Source organism: Anabrus simplex, chromosome X (assembly GCF_040414725.1).
Source record: "Anabrus simplex isolate iqAnaSimp1 chromosome X, ASM4041472v1, whole genome shotgun sequence".
In the NCBI taxonomy this organism is placed as follows: domain Eukaryota; kingdom Metazoa; phylum Arthropoda; class Insecta; order Orthoptera; family Tettigoniidae; genus Anabrus; species Anabrus simplex.
Window position 1 is genome coordinate 185,885,639 of NC_090279.1, and position 24,215 is coordinate 185,909,853.

Below are 24,215 nucleotides of genomic sequence, written 5' to 3' on the forward strand. Positions count from 1 at the left end.
TGTCTCACCCCAGACTCTTTATGTAAATATGAATATCAATGAAAATTTGCACAGATAACCGCTTTGCATGAACATATTTGAAATAACAAAAATAAATTATCATGGCTTTATAGTTTTTTTGCCATGAAAATTGACACGTAGACGTACCTATGTGACAGACATAGCATTAGTCCAAATTTCCAAACTTGCCAGAGGTTCAGTTCCCTGTAGATTGGAAGATTCATTCCCACATTACTAAAACTCTCTCCTATATTAACAGCAAATTTGTCACAGTCTATGTCCAAAATACTTCTCACACATTGTCTCCTTTTATCTGGGGTGGTTAACGCAACTACTTGTGGATACTTCTTTTCACGCACTTGCAACAAACTGTGAACTATTATGATATTAATTTTGCAATATCGCCAATTATTCGATCAGGATACATTTCCATAAACATATTTTAATACATTTAAGACAACATAATCACTGTTCTCCCAATAAATTTTCGTCAGCCGGACGTCAGGAATGAGTAGCTTGGCGGAAAATATGGTGTAAAAAATGGATACGATAAAATTTCAATTTATTCCCCTCAGGGTATTAATAATATCAGACAGGTAAATATTAACTGCAAAACTGGACTATTATAGTGTTATCACAAACAAGACATAACAGAGTATTTTGAACTTGTTCTACTGTTCGCTCATAATCATCTAACATGGGGACTTACCATTTCGTTGCTGTGGAGTGCCATCAGGGTTTGTGACGTCATGCGGAATCACATGCTATTGCATGATAATCCAGGCACCGCTCGCGCACAACACCATGTGGTAGTCAAGTTGAATATTTAAACTCCGATGTAATTAATGCAACTATTCTGACAATATTGAAGATTTGTCATTTAAATAAACAGTTTTACAGTACAAAATTTAAATTTGGAACACCCAACGACTCAAATATTTATTAATATTATGGAACTAGCGCATATCTAGGCTATGTTAGCCGAGCGGGTCTGTAAAAACTGCAGGGTGGTCCGCCCATTAAGAAGGTTCTAGGGAGAACAATCATACTTCTCTCCACTTTTCAGAAGTTTTACATCAGCTAGAACCACTGTGCATAGCCACTGCAGCAAAATGAATCAACAAGTTTGTGCTCTCGTGTGCATGACCTATTGGCTCTACATCTAGCATATAAATAGGGGATTTTCACAAGCATGTAATGGACGCTTAAAACAATATTTTTTTCAATCAATAAAATACTTTGACATTCAATATTTTATACTGCAAATTTTCACAAAAAGCTTATTACCAAAAAAAATTGTATATATTGTATATTGTAAAGTGCGAGGCAGTCAAAGTCACATGGTATTGTTTACATCTACTACATTCTCTGGGTGAAAAGAGTCATGCATGAATACTGCAATTTCCCTAAGCTGACCTGTGAGGGATCATGTGGCACTAAGATCTTGATGTACCATCGAGCAGTAAAGGATTCATTATAAATGATCAGATCGGTTTTTGTCAAGACTTACGCCTGCCCATACCATAACAGATCCACCTCTATAGGTAACGTTAGACTGTACTGCTGACTGGTGAAATCACTCCCTACACCTTCCAGACTCTCAAACCACCATCCAAATGATATAATACAAAATGTAATTCATCCCAGTACAGCACGGGATGCCATTGTCTCAGCTGCCAGTGCAGATCTCTTTGCAAACTACAGTCCCCTGTCATGACGCCGTCTGTTCAGTGAATGTACCCAAGTGGATCCTTGGCATCTAAACTGGCTTCGCTCAGTGTTTCAGGCTGTATGGTCAATAACTCGTACTCCAAAATCCTGTAGGTCCACCCTTAGTGCTCGTGCTGTAACTTGGCGGTTTCAGAGAGCTTGTAGATACATGAAACGATCCTTCTCTGGGGTTGATTTCCTTTGGCGACCCGCACCAGGGCACTTTGTAAAACTTCCAGTCTCCTGGAAAAGTTCCCAAAGATACCAAATTACATTCTCAGTAGCCTCTAGCATTCCTGCAATGTACCTCTGCCAGTAGCCGTCTTGAAGCAGTACATGTGCATGAGTTGCTGCATTTAATGATAACTTTATCTAATGTTGCTTATCTCAGTCCCACACGTTCATCCATGGCATGTAAATACTATACTCCACACAGACCTATCTTTGCATACACTTTGAACTGAGGCTTTTGTATCTTTCAACCAATACTGATACCTCCCAAACATCCAGACAGTGGAGCCCTCTGTCATGCAAACAGGACACATTATTGTAATAGTCCAATCTCCATCCCAGTATTCATTCAAACAATGTAGTTTACAACATCTAAGGATGTGACCAAATTTCTTTTATGAGCAGTGTGTAACAGTTGCAGAAGAAAAAAACTGTCTGAAAAACCTCAAAAATACTCAGACCAAGGCGACTGACACAGATTTTGAAGTCCAGATGAGAATTTATTAATAACACCATCAGGTGACAGATGGGTTAGCTCCAAATCAAAGGACTATTTGTGAATGTCATCTTTGCTGGTAGCAGCACTGTACAGTATTATAAGCACTACATATCACTTGCAGGTTGATGGTCAAAGACAATGACGATGCAGGCAACTCAAACAACGGTGGGTGGACGTCATAAAAAGAAATATGAAAGTGAGCAATTGAGGTGATCAATTGAGCAAAGAATTATTCGTTGATCCGAACAGCAGAATCCATTTCAAAAGGATAATGCTCGGAAGCAGAAAATATACCAACCCATGAATTGCCCAGCCTTCAAAAATGACCAAAAGATTTTACTCTGATATTTCTACTCAGAATAATGAACATAATACTATGATAACAAAATACGGTAACTTACTCTCCTGCAACCGATTCCATGATGTCCTCATTTTTACTGGGCAGTTCTTCTTTCACATCCTACAATGAAAGATGAATACATATTACATTTTGACAATCTAAAACTAGTCTTAATACCTGCTGACCTACCATTGTGTTTATCATACCAGATGTTCCTATTCAAGTTCCTGTCTTACTACAGTAGAACCCCTATCTAACATTTTTTACAGGATCTGATTTTTTAACCTTAAATTGGGATAGTAGAAAGCACACCTTTTCCAGAGATCTTTGCTGTATTAACATAAATGGTACTGTCATACATTATTTACACAGTGACAACAATAAAACAAGGAGATATCTACACTACACACTGTAGTGTGGTTAAAGTTTGCGATTTATTTTGACAGATTTTTGTTGGTGAATGCAAACCTGCATCAGTTTAAGGTTGTTCTTATAACGTTATACATGATTTTCCACAAAAGTCGTGAAAGATATCAAATTCGCACAAAAACAAATTAAAATCGGTATGAAACAGCAATCGGTTTGTTTAAACATTTTTGCGGATGTTTTCCGAGGAGTGTCTTACTCATTAGCATGTATTTTCTAATTCCAATGGTCTGAACATGCATATTCAGTTTCATTTTTAAAAACTGTAATAGCATCACTCCAGAGGCTTGTGGCAAACATTTGTAATTTTCTTACTTTAAACGGCGTCACATACCCTAGGTTTACCGCGCATGTATTTCAAGCTCCCTGTAGAATAATAACATTTTTTACTATAAATTTACATGGGAACAGCCTTTCACAAATTTAACAAGACGTGAAAGTAATAACCTAACCTCTGAAATTAGTTATTCACACCGCTGTATCTTGAGAAGGAAAAGAATCACATTCTTATATTATTTCATTACATAACATTAAAATTAAGCAATCATTTATTCAGCCGTTATTTCTAAGAAGTTAACAACTGCTAGCATTGCACTTTTTGTGAAAATATATGATATTTGTTTACACGAGTTGGAGATGTTAGGAGACATCATCAGGCTCGCTCAAGATCGACTCGCTCGCGCATAGTGAGGAATCGATACATAAGATGATCGATCGCATTCAATATGAACGCTGGGGTAGTCATATACTCTATGTGGCTAGTGTGTATGAATATTGATAACGGATAAAAACTAACACACTCAAATTTGCCCGTAATAAAGAATGAATCGGTAAAAGGGTTCTCACCATAAGCAAAGGATATTACACAGACTGATATAGGAATTTTCGAAGGTTATAAGAACACTGTCATTAAAACGGGAGTACTCTTCCGCTACAGCGGCCACGGTCGGATGTGCATCTAAGTTCGATATCCCACTTTACCCGTAAGTGCCCACACTCTAAATTTCTCTTCTGCCTTGAATACGCCTTAGCAAGCTTATGACGTCTTTTTCATAGGTTCTTGTTGCATCTTTTTTTTTTTTTTTTTTTTTGCTAGTTGTTTTACGTCGCACCGACACAGATAGGTCTTACGGCGACGATGGGACAGGAAAGGGCTAGGAGTGGGAAGGAAGCGGCTGTGGCGTTAATTAAGTTGCAGCCCCAGCATTTGCCTGGTGTGAAAATGGGAAACCACGGAAAACCATTTTCAGGGCTGCCGACAGTGGGATTCGAACCTACTATCTCCCGAATACTGGATACTGGCCGCACTTAAGCGACTGCAGCTATCGAGCTCGGTCTTGTTGTATCATAACCAAAACGAATAGAAATAAATATTTGAGAATTTTAACATTTCCTTAACGCTAAATGCGGGTTTTGCCATATTGTGAGTTACGTTAAACCAAATATAAAATTGCGTTGCTTTTATGGAATAATTTACAGGACTGGATATTTCTCCCGTCAAATGCGGGTTTACGTTAAATCTAGGTCACACAAAATCGGGGTTATACTATATATTGTGGACTTTATCACCTGTTTGTGCTTTTCCACTACTTTTATTGATATGTTGGGATCCTTTTGATGTTAGAGTTCCTATAGTTTAACCACCTGTTTTCATCTTATATTCTTCTGTCTCTTCCATTTTCCTGTGTTCATTTGATTTCCTTCTTATTCTACATTTCCCGCATGAAGATTGATACTGCCTATCAAGACTCTAAATGAAGGTTCGTGATCGTTCCACTGATGAAGCTGGGAAGCAGAAAGAAATCAAGATGAAATGGATGTTGAAGAACTGTGGAGAAATCAGAAGAGAGAGTAGATGTATTTGAAGGAGGCTGTGTATGAAGATGCAAAGGTTGTCGGTGTTCTTTTGTGTTTTCATATTTGCCTTCGAGTCCTATTTCTGTTGCTCTCTTTTCCCACACTGATGTGTAAGTGTGTTTATCCTATTGTGTATTCCTATCTTTCTATATAAGGGTTATCTGAAACAATACCAACAACGTTTCGTATGGTGTGCGGGACAGCAAACATAATTTTTCAATGGTGTGTGTTGCACATTTTTTCAAGAAATTTATGCCAATCCTATAAAAGCTTCATATTGTGGGAATATAAAGCTGGAAGGAAACAGTAAAACAGTATCAGATACCTTGGATGCATAATATCAAATGACAACAGAATACAGCTTGAATTAAATAATCGTATTCAGAAATCCAGTCCATTCTATCAGGAAATTCAATATCTGCTCTGAAATAAACAAGTGCCACTAAGATTAAAACAAACTCTGTTTCGAACACACTTTGTCCCTAAATTGACTTATGGGTTGGAAACATGCACAACTATCAAAAGAGATGACAGAAGACTTCAGGCTTCAGGAATGAAGTTTCCGAGAAGCATGCTTCCAAAGACTAGGAAAGACAAAGTAAGAAATGAGAAGATTAGAGAACAAGCTGGAATAAATCAGTCCCTGAAGGATACCTTAAGCTGGCCCCGTGGTGTAGAGGTAGCGTGCCTGCCTCTCACCCGGAGGCCATGGGTTCGATTCCTGGCCAGGTAAGGGATTTTTCTCTCGACCTGAGGGCTGGTTTGAGGTCCACTCAGCCTAAGTGATTAGAATTGAGGAACTATCTGATGGTGAGATGGCGGCCCCAGTCTCGAAAGCCCAGAATAACGGCCGAGAGGATGTGTCATGCTGACCAAATGACCCCTCGTAATCTGCAGGCCTTCGGGCTGAGCAGCAGTCACTGGGCAGGCCAAGGTCCTTTCAAAGGCGTTAAGTGCCGTGGGGGGAAGATCTTAACTAGGGCAAGTTTGTGATGTTTTCGTCACGTCAAATGTATGACAGAAAGAAGAATTGCAAAACAATGGTTGCATACTGAGATTACTGGAATGAGACCTGTTTGCAGACCTAGGAAGAGATGGCTGGACCAAGTGAATGAAGATATCCCATCCAAAGGAATCAACTGGGATGAAGTCTTGAAAGAGCAGTGGTACATGAATAGACTAAAATGGATAGCGCTCGTAAACCACACCACGGAAACTGGAGTGGAATCTTGATGATGATGATGATGATGGTGATGATGATGATGATGGTGATGATGATGATTGTGGGAATAGTTCTCTCACATCTCCTGCAATGGATGAGCACAGCGAAGTGTGACTGGCTTCTAAATAAAATAGAAGAGAATCTAGAAAATATTATTATTTTTTTGCTACTTGCTTTACGTCGCACCGACACAGATAGGTCTTATTGCGCCGATGGGACAGGAAAGGGCTAGGAGTGGGAAGGCGGCTGTGGCCTTAATTAAGGTACAGCCCCAGCATTTGCCTGGTGTGAAAATGGGAAACCACAGAAAACCATTTTCAGGGCTGCCGACAGTGGGGTTCGAACCTACTATCTCCCGAATACAGAAAATATCTGCAGAAAAGACTTAACAATACACACACATATATACACCTTCATTATAGACAGTTATTCCTTTCAGCATTCAGTCTGCAAGCCTCTGTGAATTTACTAACCGCCACAGTCCTGTATTTGTGACTAGTTCTGTGGCCTCGTTTAATTCTATGCCTCTTATCTTTAAATCGTTAGAAACTTAATCTAAGCATCATCATCATCTTTGTCTCCCTCTACTTCTCTTAACAACAGATTATAACTAAAAAAGAAAAAATTAATTAAAATTGAAAATTTTATTTTGATTAAATTGCTTATATTTCAGGTATTTTCTAAATTTTATTTAATCATAAATTACTTTTGACAGGCTGAAGAACCTAACCACTATAGATTATGTTGAAACTAAAAAAATAAATGACTTCCACTATAACAAACTTCTGTGATAGTATTAGCTTTTGATGGTGCACATATGAGGCGACGTGTTCCTTTGAAAAATTGAAATGAGCCTCTTACACTTCACCACTCTGATTACATCAGTCAAGCATTAATCCAAGGGGTGAAACTTTCTTAATTATTATGTGGGAGGTTCAGTACCTTTAACAGTACCAGTGCCCTGAAGTACCAGGATGCTTTTGCTATGCCCAAGTGTACACAAGGCAATGAGTTTTCTCACATCTCCTGCAATGAATGAGGACAGTGAGTGTTGCTTAACTTTTATTCAAACTCTGAATATGTGTAAGTAATTTCTTAATTAAAATTGGATTTGGAATAACCTGCACATGCCTTGGTTACAGATTACATTCAGTGTGTCACAATGGGTTAAACTGTTCCAAAGATTAAAAATAAAATAAATGTATTCAAAACTTACCTCATTGATTTCTTTCTCCGTTGCTGCACCTCCTTCAATTTTTGGTTCTTCCTCCACTGAAGAGTCATCTTCAATTTTTGGAAGTGTCATGACTGTAATTTCTTCTTTGATCTTTACATCTTGTACATCACCCGTGTCAGATTTCAGCAATGTATCCTAAAAAGAATTATTGATCACCTTCACAGGCAACAGATCCACTTTACAATAAGTGACACACAAAGCCTGATTTAAATATATACAATGGCTAACTTCAGTAGGGCTTCATTTAAGGACTGTTCAAGTTAAACACTTAAACGGGTATGAAACCTTTAGACATTTTCATGCGGGGCTTCTATGCTGGGTATGATGGCATGTCAATAATAATGTTATTTGCTTTATGTCCCACAAACTACTCTTTTACAGTTTTTGGAGATACCGAGGTGCCGGAATTTTGTCTAGCAGGAGTTTTTATACGTGCCAGTAAATCTACCGACGCGAGGCAGACGTATCTGAGCTCCTTCAAATACCACTGGACTGAGCCAGGATCAAACCTGCCAAGTTGGGGTCAGAAGGCCAGCACATCAACCATCTGAGCCATTCAGCCCGGCATGATGGCGTATTACACGTTATAATTCTCATGTTAGGTCCGTATTGAAATGTACGTAAATACAAAGTATGTTACAAGTGTTATTTTCTTAATATCCACCTATTCAATATATGCGACTAGTTCTGTGGCCTCGTTTAATTCTATGCCTCTTATCTTTAAATGGTTAGAAACTTAATCTAACCATCATCATCTTTGTCCTCTACTTCTCTTAACAACAGATTATACCTAAAAAAAAGAAAATAATTAAAATTGAAAATTTTATTTTTATTAAATTGTTTATATTTCAGGTATTTTCTAAATTTTATTTAATCATAAATTACTTTTGACAGACTAAAGAACCTAACCGTTATAGATTATATTGAAACTAAAAATAAATGATATTAAAAAAATAATACTTGTAACATACTTTGTATTTATGATGGCATATACCAATATAGTTGGTCCGTTATGGGACATTATAAATTTTCCAGCTAACTCATTCCTGGTTGCCAGCATTTTGCCCCAGTGTGCTAAGTTGAGCTCATCAGTTGGTAAATAGCACACCTACCAAGACGCATGGCTAGTGCAACTTAGCACACTGCGGCGAAATACTGGCAACCAGGAATGAGTTAGTTGGAAAGTTTATAATGTCTAATAGAGGACCAACTATATTGGTATTGTAAATTTACTCATTCGGGACAAATATTTCAGGTTCCCTATGGGAATCAACATCTATATCACATGATGGCATATATCATTCATTAACTTTTTCACATACTTCTCTTGGTGGGGACAGCATATGATGTCACCATGGAGTGTACCATATTAGTTGATATGTTTTCCATATCATCATGCTGTGTATTGTTTTGTATAGTTCTTACAGCTATAAATCTGTTTTGGCACCTTGTGCAATGCTCCCACACAGCCATTTATGTCAACAAGCATGGCTTCTAAATGTAAAGCAGATCAGCTTGATTGTGCGGGTATTTTTAAAGTTCTAGAAGCGGAGGGTGATGAGGTATTTTCTTTATCGGTTGGTGATTAGTGGATAGATTCTGAAAGTGAAAGCGAAGTGGCTCCAGATGAACCAAATGACAAGAACGATGTTCAAAATGTTACAGTCATCGTAGTTCATATGATATGGATATAGATTCCCTTAGGGAACCTGAATTATTTGTCCTGATTAAGTAAATTTATTATACCAATACAATGGGGCAAAATTCTGGCAACAGGAATGAATTAGCCTGAAAATTTGTAATATCCTATAATGGACCCATTACACTGGCATCGTAGTTCATTGCAAATGGTGCCCCAAGACCAAGATTTGCTTTTACAGTAGTAAATAAGATAAATAAAAATTTTAGTGATGCACATAGTGTCGAAAATTCTTCAGCTCGTTCGTAGATGACCTTGTTTCGGCCATTATCACACACAGACACTACAATCTACAACACGTGTAATCATCTAGAAACATAATAATGTATACACCATAAATAATGCTGGTACCCCATTATTGAAGTATAATAATCACTATCGTATTACATAAAACTAATTGTGTACACATTTAAGCAGGAAATATTTTAAATGTCACAAAAAGAGAAAAAAGGTACCCAGGACAGATTCCCTCCCCACATTGCACTACAGCCCTTGAAGGGCCTTGGCCTACCAAGCGATCGCTGCTCAGCCCAAAGGCCTGCAGATTACGAGGTGTCATGTGGTCAGGACGACGAATCCTCTCGGCCGTTATTCTTGGCTTTCTAGACCGGGAGGACAGATTACACATTTGGAGAATTTAGTACCCAGTTGAGGGGTTAAACTTTTTTCACTTACCATTTTCAAGCATTCTGGTCATTCCAAATAGTGTACCTGTTCTCTCCAGAAGCACATTTTTGGTACTCTGAAAAATTTCCGACAGAACTGGTCTCAAAAACCTACCTTAAAATAAAAGTAGGTAACCGACATTTTTTTTTACTTTTTTACAATTGGCTGTATGTCGCATTGAGACAAGATTGGTCTTATGGTGATAATAGGAGAGGAAAGGACTAGGAGTAGGTAGGGAGCAGCCATGGCCTTAATTAAGATACAGCCTGGTGTGAAAATGGAAAACCACAGAAAACCATCTTCAGGGCTGCCAACAGTGGAGTTCGAACTCACTATCTTCCAAACGAAAGCTCATAGCTGCGCGTCTCCAACTGCATGGTCAACTCCCTTGGTCATTCCTATAGTTATTACGGTGTTGAAAACACAATTTTAACATTCATATGGTTCCTGTACTTCAAATCAAATCAAAATCTCTTTATTTGCAAATGAGGTGTCTACCTCGGTGGCAAATGGTACACTAAAATACATTATTGTCAAGCACTAAATTTTAAATTAACAAGAGAAGAAGAAAATGTTTCTAGAATACAATAATATACAATTTACGCTAACAATTTTTTATATTAAACAAACAGATCATCCTTAATAAATTTATATTGTTTACAAAATTCTACTTATAATATCTCCTATACTTACAAACATACTCAACTCATATACAGTATGTGGAATTACTTCAAATAATACTATGCAACTGGTATAACATTAAAAATTACATTGCATTTATTTACTTTTTTTTTTTACCATTTTGGAACCTAAGTAGCATAACGACCTGCTGCGTCTTAACCAGAGCCCCTTTTGCCACCACTTTTCAGAGTTCCTGAAGGGCCTTCACAGCTACCGTAATGGTCCCAGGGCCCTCGAAGTCCCCAATGTACTTTACCCCTACAGGCAGTCCCCTACTTTGGCTGTCCAAACTCTATGGACCAGGGGATCGAATTAATTTTTCACACACTTTTTTTATGTACAATAGCTTGTTCATAATATCATCCATTCATAATCAGCGACCAGTTTTATAAAATGTAAATAATTTTGAACATTTTATAAGTATTGGACAGGACCAACCAAGTATCAAATCAAGTCAAACACTAAAAAGAACACATCATAGCAGGATGAAAATAATGGCAGGTAAGAGAGGAAAGAAGGAGTAATAGAAGAGGAGACAAGGAGGAACATGAAAACATTAAAGGACATAATCCACATGTTCAAATACATGAGGCTTTCTCCTTATCAAATCACACTTGTTCTACAACCTCTCTTCTCAGCAACTGAAAAATTCATTTCTGCTTCCCAGCTTCACGAAAACAGGCATCTACACTCACTGAGAGGCCATCTCGACAGATCGTCCTTCTCTATGAGGGAAGTGTAGGATAAGAAGAAAGCCAGATAAATACAGGAAAAGGGAAGAAACATAAAATAAAGACAAATACAGGTGGTAAAAGATTAGGACCAAAGGACAAATACAAAAGGGAAGAAAGGACCCCAACGGAATAATATAATTTAGTGAAAAGGTACAACCAAGTGTCAAATCGAGTCTTATACAGAGAGGTAGGAACATGAAAAGGAATACATTACAGGCCAAAAATAATGGCAGATCAGTGTGCCAAGAGTAAGCATTACAAACATGAAAACACAAAGGGTTACAGATTATCTCTGCATCTTCACAAACTGCCATCTTCAAATAGCTCTCTCATCGTCAATCCCACATCAATATTTTTATGCATGAAAAACATAGGTTCCATCTTAATCACAACAAAAAATGGTATGGAATAAACTGAAGGTTTACTAATTTTTTTAAACTTACAAACCATAGGGTCTCCTCAGGTTCCTGAAGCCATTTTGGTTCCTCTTTGACGCTGGGAATTGCATCCATACTATCCATCTAATGGGCCAGAATAAGAAGCAACTTATGGATACGAATGACGACTTGAGGACTTGAGGACTGAAAGAAAGCAAGCAAGAATGTTGTGTATTTTAAGCAATTTTTTGTTTAAACCTTTTGTTTCTTTGTTTAAACCAAGTTCAATTTCAAATTCTTAGTTGTAATTAATTTAAACCAGCTGTGGCTTCTTATTAACCATATCTCAGCTCACAGAGACGTAAATAATTTATACTCTTGCTCAAAATTAAGTTTTACTGAGAAATGAAATGCCCAATTAATGATTATATTATATTTTGATAACTCCAGTCACCAATACACTGATTTTATACAAAATTCTTGCTTCATTAATACAATGCTAATAATTCCTTAATAATTAGTGACTATTACACAATTTTAAAAATAACCTTTAGATAGAGTTCAAAAAGTTCTAAGGATTAATTTAAACATCACCGTGCGAGTTGGCCGTGCGCGTAGAGGCGCGCGGCTGTGAGCTTGCATCCGGGAGATAGTAGGTTCGAATCCCACTATCGGCAGTCCTGAAAATGGTTTTCCGTGGTTTTCCATTTTCACACCAGGCAAATGCTGGGGCTGTACCTTAATTAAGGCCATGGCCGCTTCCTTCCAACTCCTAGGCCATTCCTATCCCATCGTCGCCATAAGACCTATCTGTGTCGGCGCGACGTAAAGCCCCTAGCAAAAAAAAAAATTAAACATCAAAAGATTAAATAACTATATGTACCTAGGCATGTTAACAGAGAGAAGGTTTGGGAAACCATGGTTAAAAAGAGACTCGGAACAGAAATGTTAGAAATGGTGCAAGCAATGTACAACGACTGTGTTAGCAGAGTACTGACCCTCTTGGAAAGACAGAATGGTTTAGGAATAAGGCTGGACTAAAACAGGGGAGTGTGCTGTCACAAAATTGTAAAGGAAACAAAGGAAGCCTATGGAGATAAAGAGATTAAAATACTGCTATTTGCAGATGATGATGTGATCTGGGGAAAGAACAGCAAAGAAGTGTAACAACAACTAGATGTACTGAATGAAAAAATTGAGAAGTATGGCATGAAAATCAGTACAGAGAAAAGCAAGACTATGATGATGTCAAGAGGAGAAAGGCAAGGAAAGGGCACTGCAAAAATTGGAAGTCAGAGTTTAGAAATTGTGGACAGCTTTAAATACCTAGGAAATGAATTAATGCAAAATGCTAGGGTGGACATGGAGATTAACAGGAGGGTACAGCAAGTTAATGCATTCTACCAAGTGTAAGAACACCTGTTTGGAGCAAAGAAGTACCAAGGAAAAGTAAAGAGATAAAGTACAAAATGTACTATGAACCCATACTGACTTATGCAGCTGAGACTTGGACTTTGACTAGCAGACAAGAGAGTAGAATTCAAGCCAGTGAGATGAAATTCCTAAGAAGTATGATAGGAACGAGAAAGAGTGAGAAATGAAGACATTAGGAATGAAGTTGGGATAGGAAAGCTAAATGAGAGAGTAGAAAAGAATAAACTAAGGTGGTTTGGTCATGTAAGGAGGATAGAGGAGAACAGAATTCCAAGACAGATGCTGGAGGCAAAGTGCGAGGGCAAGAGAGCAACAGGAAGACCTAGAACAAGGCGGATTGAATCTGTGAAGAGTGGCAGAAGAAGACAAAATTAGACTGGAACAAGATCGTGGAAGAGGAATGGTGGAAGGAAAGAAGAAGATGAAGAAGTTCCATAATACCCCGACCTGGCATGAGCTGGATAAGGGGAAATGATGATGATTTTATTTTCTGTTGAGTGTTTACATTTTCACATCACTATTCAATACGCAAGCTTCAAGGCTTTGTCTGTGCCTACCCAATTATGTACTTTTGAATGCACTAACCCAGACCCAAACGATGAAAAGATTCTTTTAACACTTGCTCAAGAAGCCTGTGCTGTAAGTAACTGTTGAATAATAGGGAAAATTTTGTTATTAAATTTATCAATATCAATCTCTTAACTTTTCCACTACTCATATGCTGTAACAAGCAATGACACTTCTTTCTCAAAAAAAGTAATTGAAAAGGCTAAAACTTCACAATTAATGGACAAAATAAACTTAATCCTTAGCACTTGCAAAATTATGTCTGGTAACACAACTCTACTGGTATTTATTTTTCTAGAAAAGTATGGATGTACTACTATCTATTCTTATGGCTAAAACCGAACAAAAACTGAAATGAAGGATTATGTAAATTTGGAAATAAAAAATTTGCAGTTACACTGTTGTCATTTACTTTTACCCTCTGTATAGCACATCTCGAAGAAAACATCTTAAGGAAGGCCTACCACCGTAGAAAAAAGTATAGACACAACTTAATATGTTAATAAAACGTTTATCCTTTGTCCCACATGGAAACAAGCTACATCAAAATTTAGCTAATTTTATTCTGTGTTTAATTATGTGGAGCAGAAATTTTTATTGTATCCAATTAAAATTTCAACACAGGTTGAACAAAATAAAGTTTTGGTATTTCTTTCCATTTCCAACCGAGCACTCACTTTGAAATCGTCCCCCCTCAAGCAAACTAATGATTCTGCAAATTGTTAGCCATACAGAATGAGCTGCAGATGTGAGACTTTGTCAAACATTAGACATTATATAAATAATAAAATCTAGACCAAAAATACAACACTGCAGATTCCCTAGTTCGTCACTTTCGCTAGTTTGCCATAGTGGGCACAATATCTGATTATTACCACACTTTAATACATCTTAAAGTAACTTATTGTTGATCGGTATACAAAGTTTTTTTTTTTTTTTTTTTTTTGCTTTACGTTGCACCGACACAGATATGTCTTATGACGATGATGGGGCATTAAAGGGCTAGGAGTTGGAAGGAAGTGGCCGTGGCCTTAATTAAGGTACAGCCCCGGCATTTGCTTGATGTGTTACGAAGTTTTTATTTCCTTTCTCTGTACAGAAAACCAAAAAATTCAGACAGGAAGGTATGCTAATATTGTAACCAGATGAAAGCTGGGCAGAAGCAAATCTGATCTTTAGGAAATGGTGGCAACATACTGATGTTGTGGGGGTGTAACAAATATAACCGTTTCCAACAGATTTATAACTGCACATATTGGAGGTTTGCCCAGTTTTATAGAAGGCTGCGAGCTGGTTTACAAAGTGAGTAATGCTTCCAGTCACTATCATGGCCAGATGAATTTGGAAAATTCTGAAAAGTGGATCAATGAGAGCATAACTCCCAGCTTTGCAAAAATGGACAAGCCTTGCATCATCGTAATGGACACTGCCCCTACCATGGGAGACAAGTTGACAAACCACCTAAAAAGAGATCCCTAAAGAGTGAGAGGTTAAACTACATGACAAGGGTTATGTGAACGAATCACATCCACGAAATTTCATTGCAATTTTTGTGCCAAATGGAAGATAATAATTACATCTGCGGTAAATTAATAAATACAGTCATTACTAGACAAATATATATACATACTTATGGGCTGTAGACAGGACTCCCTTACGTTTCATTCCGCTTGCTTGTGCTGTCTTTTGTTTCTTTCTTGAAGTCCAGGACTAGCACCGACGAAAGGGAGTACTATGTCTGTAAATTCACATTATCTTTGTCCATATGACTAGTGTGGGCAGTTCAAACAGGAAAATGGAGGTCAGTAATATTGAGGATGTTATTACGTTCTTGAACGAGGCAAATGATCATGTTTTAAGGAAGCTACAAGAACTAAGGCTACTGCCAAAGGAAGGCAGATGTGTCAGCAGAAACTGTAGAGGCAACTGCACATTGGTAAAGAAAGAGAGTGAAGTGTTAAGCTACAGTTCCAGGTGCAAAAAGTGCAGGGCCTCTAAATCTTGCATGTTTGCGACTGCCAATATTATGAATATGACCAAGCATTCTGGATGCAGCAATACAGATATTTCTGCAACATTTGTTTGTGGCCATTGATAAATGATAAAGACAAATTTCAGTTTGGTGGTGTAGGCACTGCTGTTCAGTTGGACAAAAGTGTGATTACCAAAAGGAAACATAATGTTGGAAGAATAGTTAAACAAAAATGGATTTTCGGCCTTTATGACACTAAAAAAAGGGGGAGGGTAATGATTATTTATGTGGCTTTATTTACTGTAATCCCACTTCAGTACGGAACCCAATGAAATTCATAACTATAAGTAAAAGGCTGATAAAAAAATCAAAAACATTAACTGGCATTATTTTAGAACATGTTCTACCTTCTAACTGGAATGGAACTATGGACTGACTGCTGGCAGGGTTATGCCATATTATCTACTTTAGGGGAGGGTTCACCATTCGTACATAAAACTGTTAATCATAGCAAAAATGTAATTGATCCAATCACTGGGGTGCCTGAACCAACCATGTAGAAGGCTACTGGGCACGGCTGAAACGGTATGCCAGAAGCATGGGAGAAATGAACTCCAAACTGATCCTGGAGCATACTGAGCAGTTCATTTAACTTGACGTGTACAGAAAATCAACTAAGGAAGCATTCAATAACTTGGTGCTGCAGATTACACAGAAATATCATAAGTAGGTACCACAAAAATGATTTTTGTTGAAAGAAAAATAGCACAATCCCTGGACCAATAAATATATCACTTTCTTTGTTGAAAGAAAAATAGCACAATTTCTGGACCAATAAATATATTACTTTTTTGTTGAAAGGAAAATAGCATGATCCCTGGACCAATAAACAAATAACTTAATGAATGACTTAGGGCACAAGTTCACAACTCGCCCTAATGATATGTCGTAATATGTTTGTTTCTTCAAAATATCCATCCTTTCTTCTTACACATATTTCTCCAACCACTTCCAGATTCCCATGAAGTTTCCTAAATATTTTTTGAGTTAACATGTTAGACTTTCATCTACAACCTTTCAAAAATTCAATGGAAGAGTCCATAGGACAACCATTCCCGCCCCCCCCCAAAAAACAACCATTGACATCGGTAATATATCTGTATATTTAAGTTCGCTAGTCCACAGAATTCTTTTGATGTACATAGGCCATAGCTTTCTATAGCCTAATAATTCCTGCATATTGCGATACAATTCAGGAAATGATGCCATATTTCATTTTTCCTTTGCAGCACTATCATGAAGTGACAACGAATGAGCAACATGAAGGAAACAAGCAAAGACATCACACACTGAAGCGTTACACAAATAAAACACATACGGAAGCACTGAAACATAGCAGAAAAGTAGTTGTAAGGTAGTAAAGTATGTATCCATATTATTCCCTACAAGTAAAATATATAATATTATTTATTAATTTACCACAGATTTTACACTTTATTTGAGTAAAAGCTATTGTCATCTTCCATTTGGGACAAAAGTTATAATGAAATTTCATGGATACGATTCGTTCACGTACCCCATGACTAGATATGGCATGTCCTACTATGACAACATGGAAAAAAATATGGGAAAACACATTCACTTAACTCTCACTGAAGAAATTTGACCTAAATAAAAGAAATATTACATCGATAACCTATTTGCCAATCACAGACGCATTGTCGTGAGATTACCACCCTACATGTGCAACTTGAATCCAATTGGACTTGCTTGGCATAAAGTAAAAGATTATGCAAGGTCACACAATACTACAGGCGATATGTCCCTAACACTACTGCAAACATTAGTACATGAAAGAATAGCAACCATTACAAAAGCCCACCAGGCTACTTTCTGTTGTGAAATGCAGCAAACAGAATACAATAATTGGGAAAAAGATGGCATGATGGAAGATGCAATTGATAACTTTGTAATGAATCTAGTCGACAATGAAGGGAGTGATGACAGTGGGTCAAGCAAGTGTAGTACCGGTAGTGGTGATAATACTGACAAATGTTGGTGATGATGCTGACAATGAAGCCATAAAAACATTATCCTCTGCATTTGCGCCCCCCACGCCCCCTATACTGAAAATAAGCAGATCAGTGTTTTAATTATTGAATAATAGTTTACTGCCAGATGCTCCTCTCTCCCCACCTAAGCGCTCACCCGGCCACCACGCCGCACACCCATAGTACTAGAAATATGTGGGTCGCTTTGCTTGACCCAAGACCAATGGTCTAACCTACCTATACCAATGGTCCCATCACTAGCCAATAATCTAATCAAACCAGACCAGTGATCTTGTCACTAGTTGCACCTTAGTTGGCAGCCTTCTGTAGCACATTGTGAAAGCCGTGCCATGTTGAATTACTAAACTCTCTCTTGCACCCCCGTTAGTAAAGTTTTACCCCCTCGACACGACCTAATACGCTGGAATTCTATTTTTGAAGTACCCCTACATCACCCTTAGTCTCGTTCAATATGTCGCATTTTCAGGCATTTAACCCATTAGCGCCGTGTGTTGCCATATGGCAACGATATTTGCACCTTTTTCTTTTAATACTGTTGACAACAAGAAATAATCTGGAAGATTGTAATGTTATCCGACAGTTAGAGAAGAGTTTATAGAATTGAGTAATCACATTTATTTAATTTTAAAAACTATTGTTGTGACACAAGGAGTGGTGGGCTGTTGGTTATTTTAAGATTCCTGCGAAATGGCTGCCGGCTTCATGTAGGAAGGATATAAAATCTATAAGTGAAGCTGTTTCATTCGATTATGTTTACAGTAGTGCTGTGCACACTTAAATATGTTGTACGCATTTGAAATAGTACCGACGCACAATGCCATAGTAGTCCTCGTTGAATCAAATGGCAACGCTAGGCATTTATACTTAGTAAAATTGCTGCAGCTGTAAGATCATGATACTTTATACTAACTCATACATCTTCATTGCAGGAAGGGATTTTATCTTTTAGAAGCAATGAATATGCTACTGACTGAAGATCTTGATGGTGATATTTTTGTAGAACCGCCCATGTAAGTATACTTACAGATGAGGGCTCCTAGTGATGAAGATGATGGTGGACTTATTGATAATCTCAGCTCTTGACAGTTACGTGTCAGTGCTGAAATGAAGCTTGTAAACAATTAAAGAATCGAGATTAGTTACGATGGTGAAGGTGTGTTACCAGAGGACGAAGTGCCTTTACCGTCTACTAATGCAAGATCTGTTTCAATACCCGATGCTGCGAAAGAGCGCATAACTGATAGAGAAAATAATAAATCAAATTACAAAACAAGATAGACCAAAAGGGCTAGTTTTAATATTGGGCGACTGTTGACAATTCCGGAGCCTAGTTATAGCAAGTGAAAATCCATGACTATTGTTGATATTTTTGAATTGTTTGCAGATAACCAACTGATCAAACATTTAGTTTGGGAGACTAAAAAGTATGCAGTGTTTTTAAATTGTACAGACCCAAAAATAACTTTTGATGAAATTCTTTGCTTTACCGTCATACTTTTCATTTCTGGATACAATCATTTGCCCTCCAAGCATTTTTCAATCAATCAATCAATCAATCAATCAATCAATCACTACTGATCTGCAATTAGGGCAGTCGCCCAGGCGGCAGATTCCCTATCTGTTGTTTTCCTAGTCTTTTCTTAAATGACTTCAAAGAAATTGGAAATTTATTGATCATCTCCCTTAGTAAGTAATTCCAATCCCTAACTCCCCTTCCTATAAATGAATATTTGCACCAATTTGTCCTCTTGAATTCCAACTTCATCTTCATATTGTGACATTTTAGGTCTATTGTAATTGGTAGTGAATTTTATGTGACGAGACTGTACACCACGTGTTCCACACCGAGTGTTCGCTGGCGAAATCAAAGAGGTAACTTTCTTTTTTCTTTTATATAACCTGTTGAGGGGTGAAGACCAACGTTATCACCGCAAAAAGAGACGGATAAATTTATTAATACTGCTGGACTCTCCATCCATGAGAATACATTTGAAAATTCCTGTAATCTCAAAATTTCAGATTCGGCGTCTTAACAAACATTCTCCAACGAGTATGTATAAAAGATTTGATAACATATTTTGGGTAGGAAGATATAAATAATAATATTATGAAATAAAATTAATTACGGAATTTACTAATTAATTAATAAGGAACCATGGGACATGTTATTTACAACATTGAAGAATTTAGGATGTCAATCGAACCACGAGGTACGCTGGATGTCCGAGCTCAGAATATATGTGGTGTACACAGGAAAGGACTCTCTCACTCACTACATGTCATTTCATGTGCTCACTTGCTGTTAGATTCAGTACGCAGAGAGGAGGTCTTGTAGACCTGGACAGCTGTTGCTCACCACCACGAGGGGAACAGTCTCATTTCTCGATCGTTTAACAGACCATCTAGATTCATAGCAGATGTCAATAGTGTTCATGAAGAAAGTACGTATCATTACGTGTCAATTGTAAAGCCACGAGGTGAGATTCAATACTAATATTTTCATTTAAGTTTCAGTTGAACATCAAGAAGTACCAGTTCGTAAGCGGACGAGGCAATGAAGAAAAGCATTAGGATATTTATTTGCCCTGAAGACATCACCCATCTCATCATGCAGCACTAAGAGGGAGAACCGATGCCGACACAGCGTCCTAATGCCATGAATCCAGCCTAGAAGGAAACCAGGGTCATCAAGACATCCAAGTTAAGTTGACAATTCATTCATACTGGGTATTATCTGTTCTATGTAGCTGTTATAAGTAGTTAACTTGCTTCTTGAAGGGATTATTGGTTGAATAGTCGTTTGAGTAGATTTTTAGCAAATTTACCATGTCATTTTCTTGCATTATACGACGTTAAGTCTGTGTTTTTTTAATTATACGATTTTTAATGTGCGTGATGACTGAATGTCAAGATCATCGACTGTGCGGGTTTGAGTAAGTCATGTCATCGGATGGGTATCTGGTTTAAATATTAGCAATTGGCTAACCTTTAGTGAATATTACTTTTTCCATTCAATTATTATGATATTGAGGAATGTGCACATGTAATATTTTTATCCTTTGGAGTTTATTTCTCCCATATTTTTCCCAAAAGTGTTTGCTACATTTTCGTAAGGGAGTAAGCTCATCTGATGTACGAATGCTGCGCTAGCAATAAGGATAGATTCCTTCTGAATCTGATTTCATAATTTTATGAGAGGGCATTGTTTGATTATTGCATTCATGTGTGGTTCGAGTCATTTATGTAATTTTATCCGTTATATTTTGGGCGGATGTTGCGAATTATATTGATATTTTTCCTCTCATATTATGCCATGTGGAGAGATGTTGTATTGGATTAGGATAATTTTATGTGCTATTTGGGGACAAATCTTCACATCATAATGATCATAAGCACATGTAGTCTATTTTCCGCTATGTTGTATGTAATGATGAATGAATATTTAGAGATAATTTATCGTCATTTCAGATATCTGCATGTAGTTGTTTTCTGTGAGAGAACCATAGACGGTAGCGTCTTCACAAAGTATTATCGAACCACGAGGTAAACCACATGTCTTCTTATAAAATAAAATTGAGCGTATGACATTATTAGAGCCTCTTGTCATACTGGATGAGCGTCATCACAATGATATTAAATCGTAGCTGTATGATACTACACAATTCCTCAATATTCGATAGATTTTCGTAACGACTTGCGTTCGATGCAGGCATTGTCAGTCACCATCACCCAGACTATTTCCATCGGATTGATTACTGCTATTTCACGCCATCATTTATGGGAGTATTTCATCTCCATTAAAATGGATGAAAACGTGTGGAGACGTCTTGTAATATTTGCAAAATAGTATTTCTAGTCATAGTTGGTTGCATTTCTTTCCTTGGTAGATGATGGTAACGGGAGATTTATTACGTGCATTTCTTTTTATTATTTCAACAGGTTGAGTGATTTTTATTTTACTGTAATTTATTGATGAGTGTCACCATTGTTGTCCTAAGTTTTGGCGTTGTGTTAAGGTCATTATACATGGTTAATGATTTAATCTTAATTTTTTACTTTCTTACTTTTGTCTCGTAAAAACGAGTGTATTCTGAGGTTACGCTGAACAGATAATAACTAAAATGTCGAGTTAAATGGGAGGGATATTTAATCAAGCAAAATTAAGTGAAACTTAAAATTACTATTTTTGTATTTTCATATTTTGACCAGTCATGTAACTTAACATTTAAAATCTTGTTCCAGATTTTCTGGCATGATTTGAATGCATACGACCATTACTCTCTTAACAAATAAAAATTAACATTCAATAAATTCGAAAGCGATGATTCAATGTAAAATTCTGTCAGAATTAGTAGGAATTTATTAACATGTACCATCCCATTTGTTTTATTTTTGGATGTACATCAAGATTGAGAGTAAAATTGAAAATTTGTGATCAATATTACATAATCATAGTTCTCAGGATGACAAAAATTTTGTAATAAATCATCTACCATTGATATGTATTTGATGGTTCATTATTTGCCGATATCTGTCCATTTCCCTTGATCCACACCATTTTTTGGGAACATGTCAATCCCTTACTTATCACCCCTGAGGGTGTCTTGTGTTTCTGATGTAGTTAGTTGCGGCATAAACGGGCATGAGAACATTGTAATCTTTCCTACTTTTAAAGACGCCACTCAAACTTATTTGTCTACTAATGTCATTCCACGCCATCACTTCACTGACAGCTCGGAACATACCACTTACACGTTATAACTCTCATGTTAGGTCCGTATTAAAATGTACGTAAATACAAAATGTGTGTTTTCAATATCCACCGAAAGTGTTATTGGGTTCTTACCAGAGACATATATGCCCTCTCCTTTAATCCTTACTACAACCCCTAAACACCCACATAACAATGTGAAGAGATCTGTACCCTTTATTTACAATCCCATTTATGTGATTACCCCAATGAAGATCTTTCCTTATATTAACACCTAGATTCTTACAATGGTCCCCAAAAGGAACTTTCATCCCATCAATGCAGTAAATGAAACTGAGAGGACTTTTCCTATTTGTGAAACTCACAACCTAACTTTTAATCCCCGTTTATCAACATACCACTGCCTGCTGAACATCTCAGTAAATTATCGAGGTCACGTTGCAGATGCTCACAATCTTGTAACATTTATTACTCTATACAGAATAACATCATCCGAAAAAAGCCTTACCACTGATTCCAAATCTTTACTCATATCATTTATATATATAAGAAAACATAGCGGCCAGTATCCAGTATTCGGGAGATAGTAGGTTCGAACCCCACTGTCGGCAGCCCTGAAGATGGTTTTCCGTGGTTTCCCATTTTCACACCAGGCAAATGCTGGGGCTGTACCTTAATTAAGGCCACGGCCGCTTCCTTCCTACTCCTAGCCTTTTCCTGTCCCATCGTCGCCACAAGACCTATCTGTGTCGGTGCGACGTAAAGCAACTTGCAAAAAAAAAAAAGAAAACATAAGGGTCCAATAATACTGCCTTGAGGAATTTCCCTCTTAATTATCACAAGGTTGGATAAAGCTTCGCCTACTCTAATTCACCAAGTTCTATTTTCTAGAAATATAGCAACCCATTCAGTCACTCTTTTGTGTAGTCCAATTGTACTCATTTTTGCCAGTAGTCTCCCATGATCCACCCTATCAAATGCTTTAGATAGGTCAATCACGATACAGTCCATTTGACCTCCTGAATCCAAGATATCTGCTATATCTTGCGCCCGGTAATGACGACGTAGTGTTTTATTCTCCGAGTAAATTAACCGTAAAATGTGACGAAAAGTGCGGAAAATGTCGAAAATTAGTGAAAAATGGAATGTTGTGTGATTCATGTGATCGATGGTGGCATTATAAGTGCGGAAATTGCCCTAGAGACGTAAAAACTAATGAAAATGTTGACTGGATTTGTGAGCAGTGTGTTCGGAATGTTGTTGTTGGGGACGGCGTTGACGAAGCACCGAAAACAGTCGATGAGGAATATAAAAGTGCATTAGAAATTATAAACATTCTAAAAAAGGACAATGAGACTCTTAAAGTTGAAAATCAAGAATTAAAAGAAAGACTGCGATCGCTAGAATTTGGGACTGACCATTCTTCGAGTGATATACCGGTACAAGTAACAAACTCGAGCACGTGGTGTCAAGTAGTTCGTGGATGGCCGGCTAAGAAGAAATCTACAACTGAATTTCCGGAAATAAACATTAGAAATAGGTTTTCTGCCCTAAATAATTTAATCCTGGAAGAAAGTGATCGCGCGCGTGAAACCAAATCATCGCGATCCGTTGCCGTGCCGAGTTTAAAATTTAGGCCTAGAATTCAGATTCAAGACCCAGTTAGGCCTAAATCAGCGAAGGTAGCTGTGTTTGGTGATAGCCAAGGAAGGGGAATTGCGGGATTGATTAACGACGAGAATATAGCAGCAACCGGAGAAATATATCCAGGAGCTTCTAT

The 24,215-nt window shown here is 37.4% G+C and overlaps 1 protein-coding gene across 6 annotated transcripts in view; it reads right to left on the bottom strand.

Moving 5' to 3' along the window:
• The window catches only part of LOC136886283 (zinc finger protein 1 homolog), a 134,293-nt gene that overhangs the window by 13,202 nt on the left and 96,876 nt on the right, over positions 1 to 24,215 (bottom strand). For 3 of the 6 annotated variants that reach the window (XM_068230644.1, XM_067159009.2, XM_068230643.1), the window contains exons 2-4: positions 11,746 to 11,875; positions 7,502 to 7,657; positions 2,842 to 2,900 (exon numbers count right to left, since the gene is read on the bottom strand). In XM_068230644.1, the coding sequence (XP_068086745.1) occupies positions 2,842 to 2,900; positions 7,502 to 7,657; positions 11,746 to 11,823 (293 nt within the window). In that variant the 5' untranslated portion in view covers positions 11,824 to 11,875. The remainder of the gene's footprint in view (positions 1 to 2,841; positions 2,901 to 7,501; positions 7,658 to 11,745; positions 11,876 to 24,215) is intronic. The other 3 variants (XM_068230647.1, XM_068230645.1, XM_068230646.1) reach the window with 2 other exon arrangements.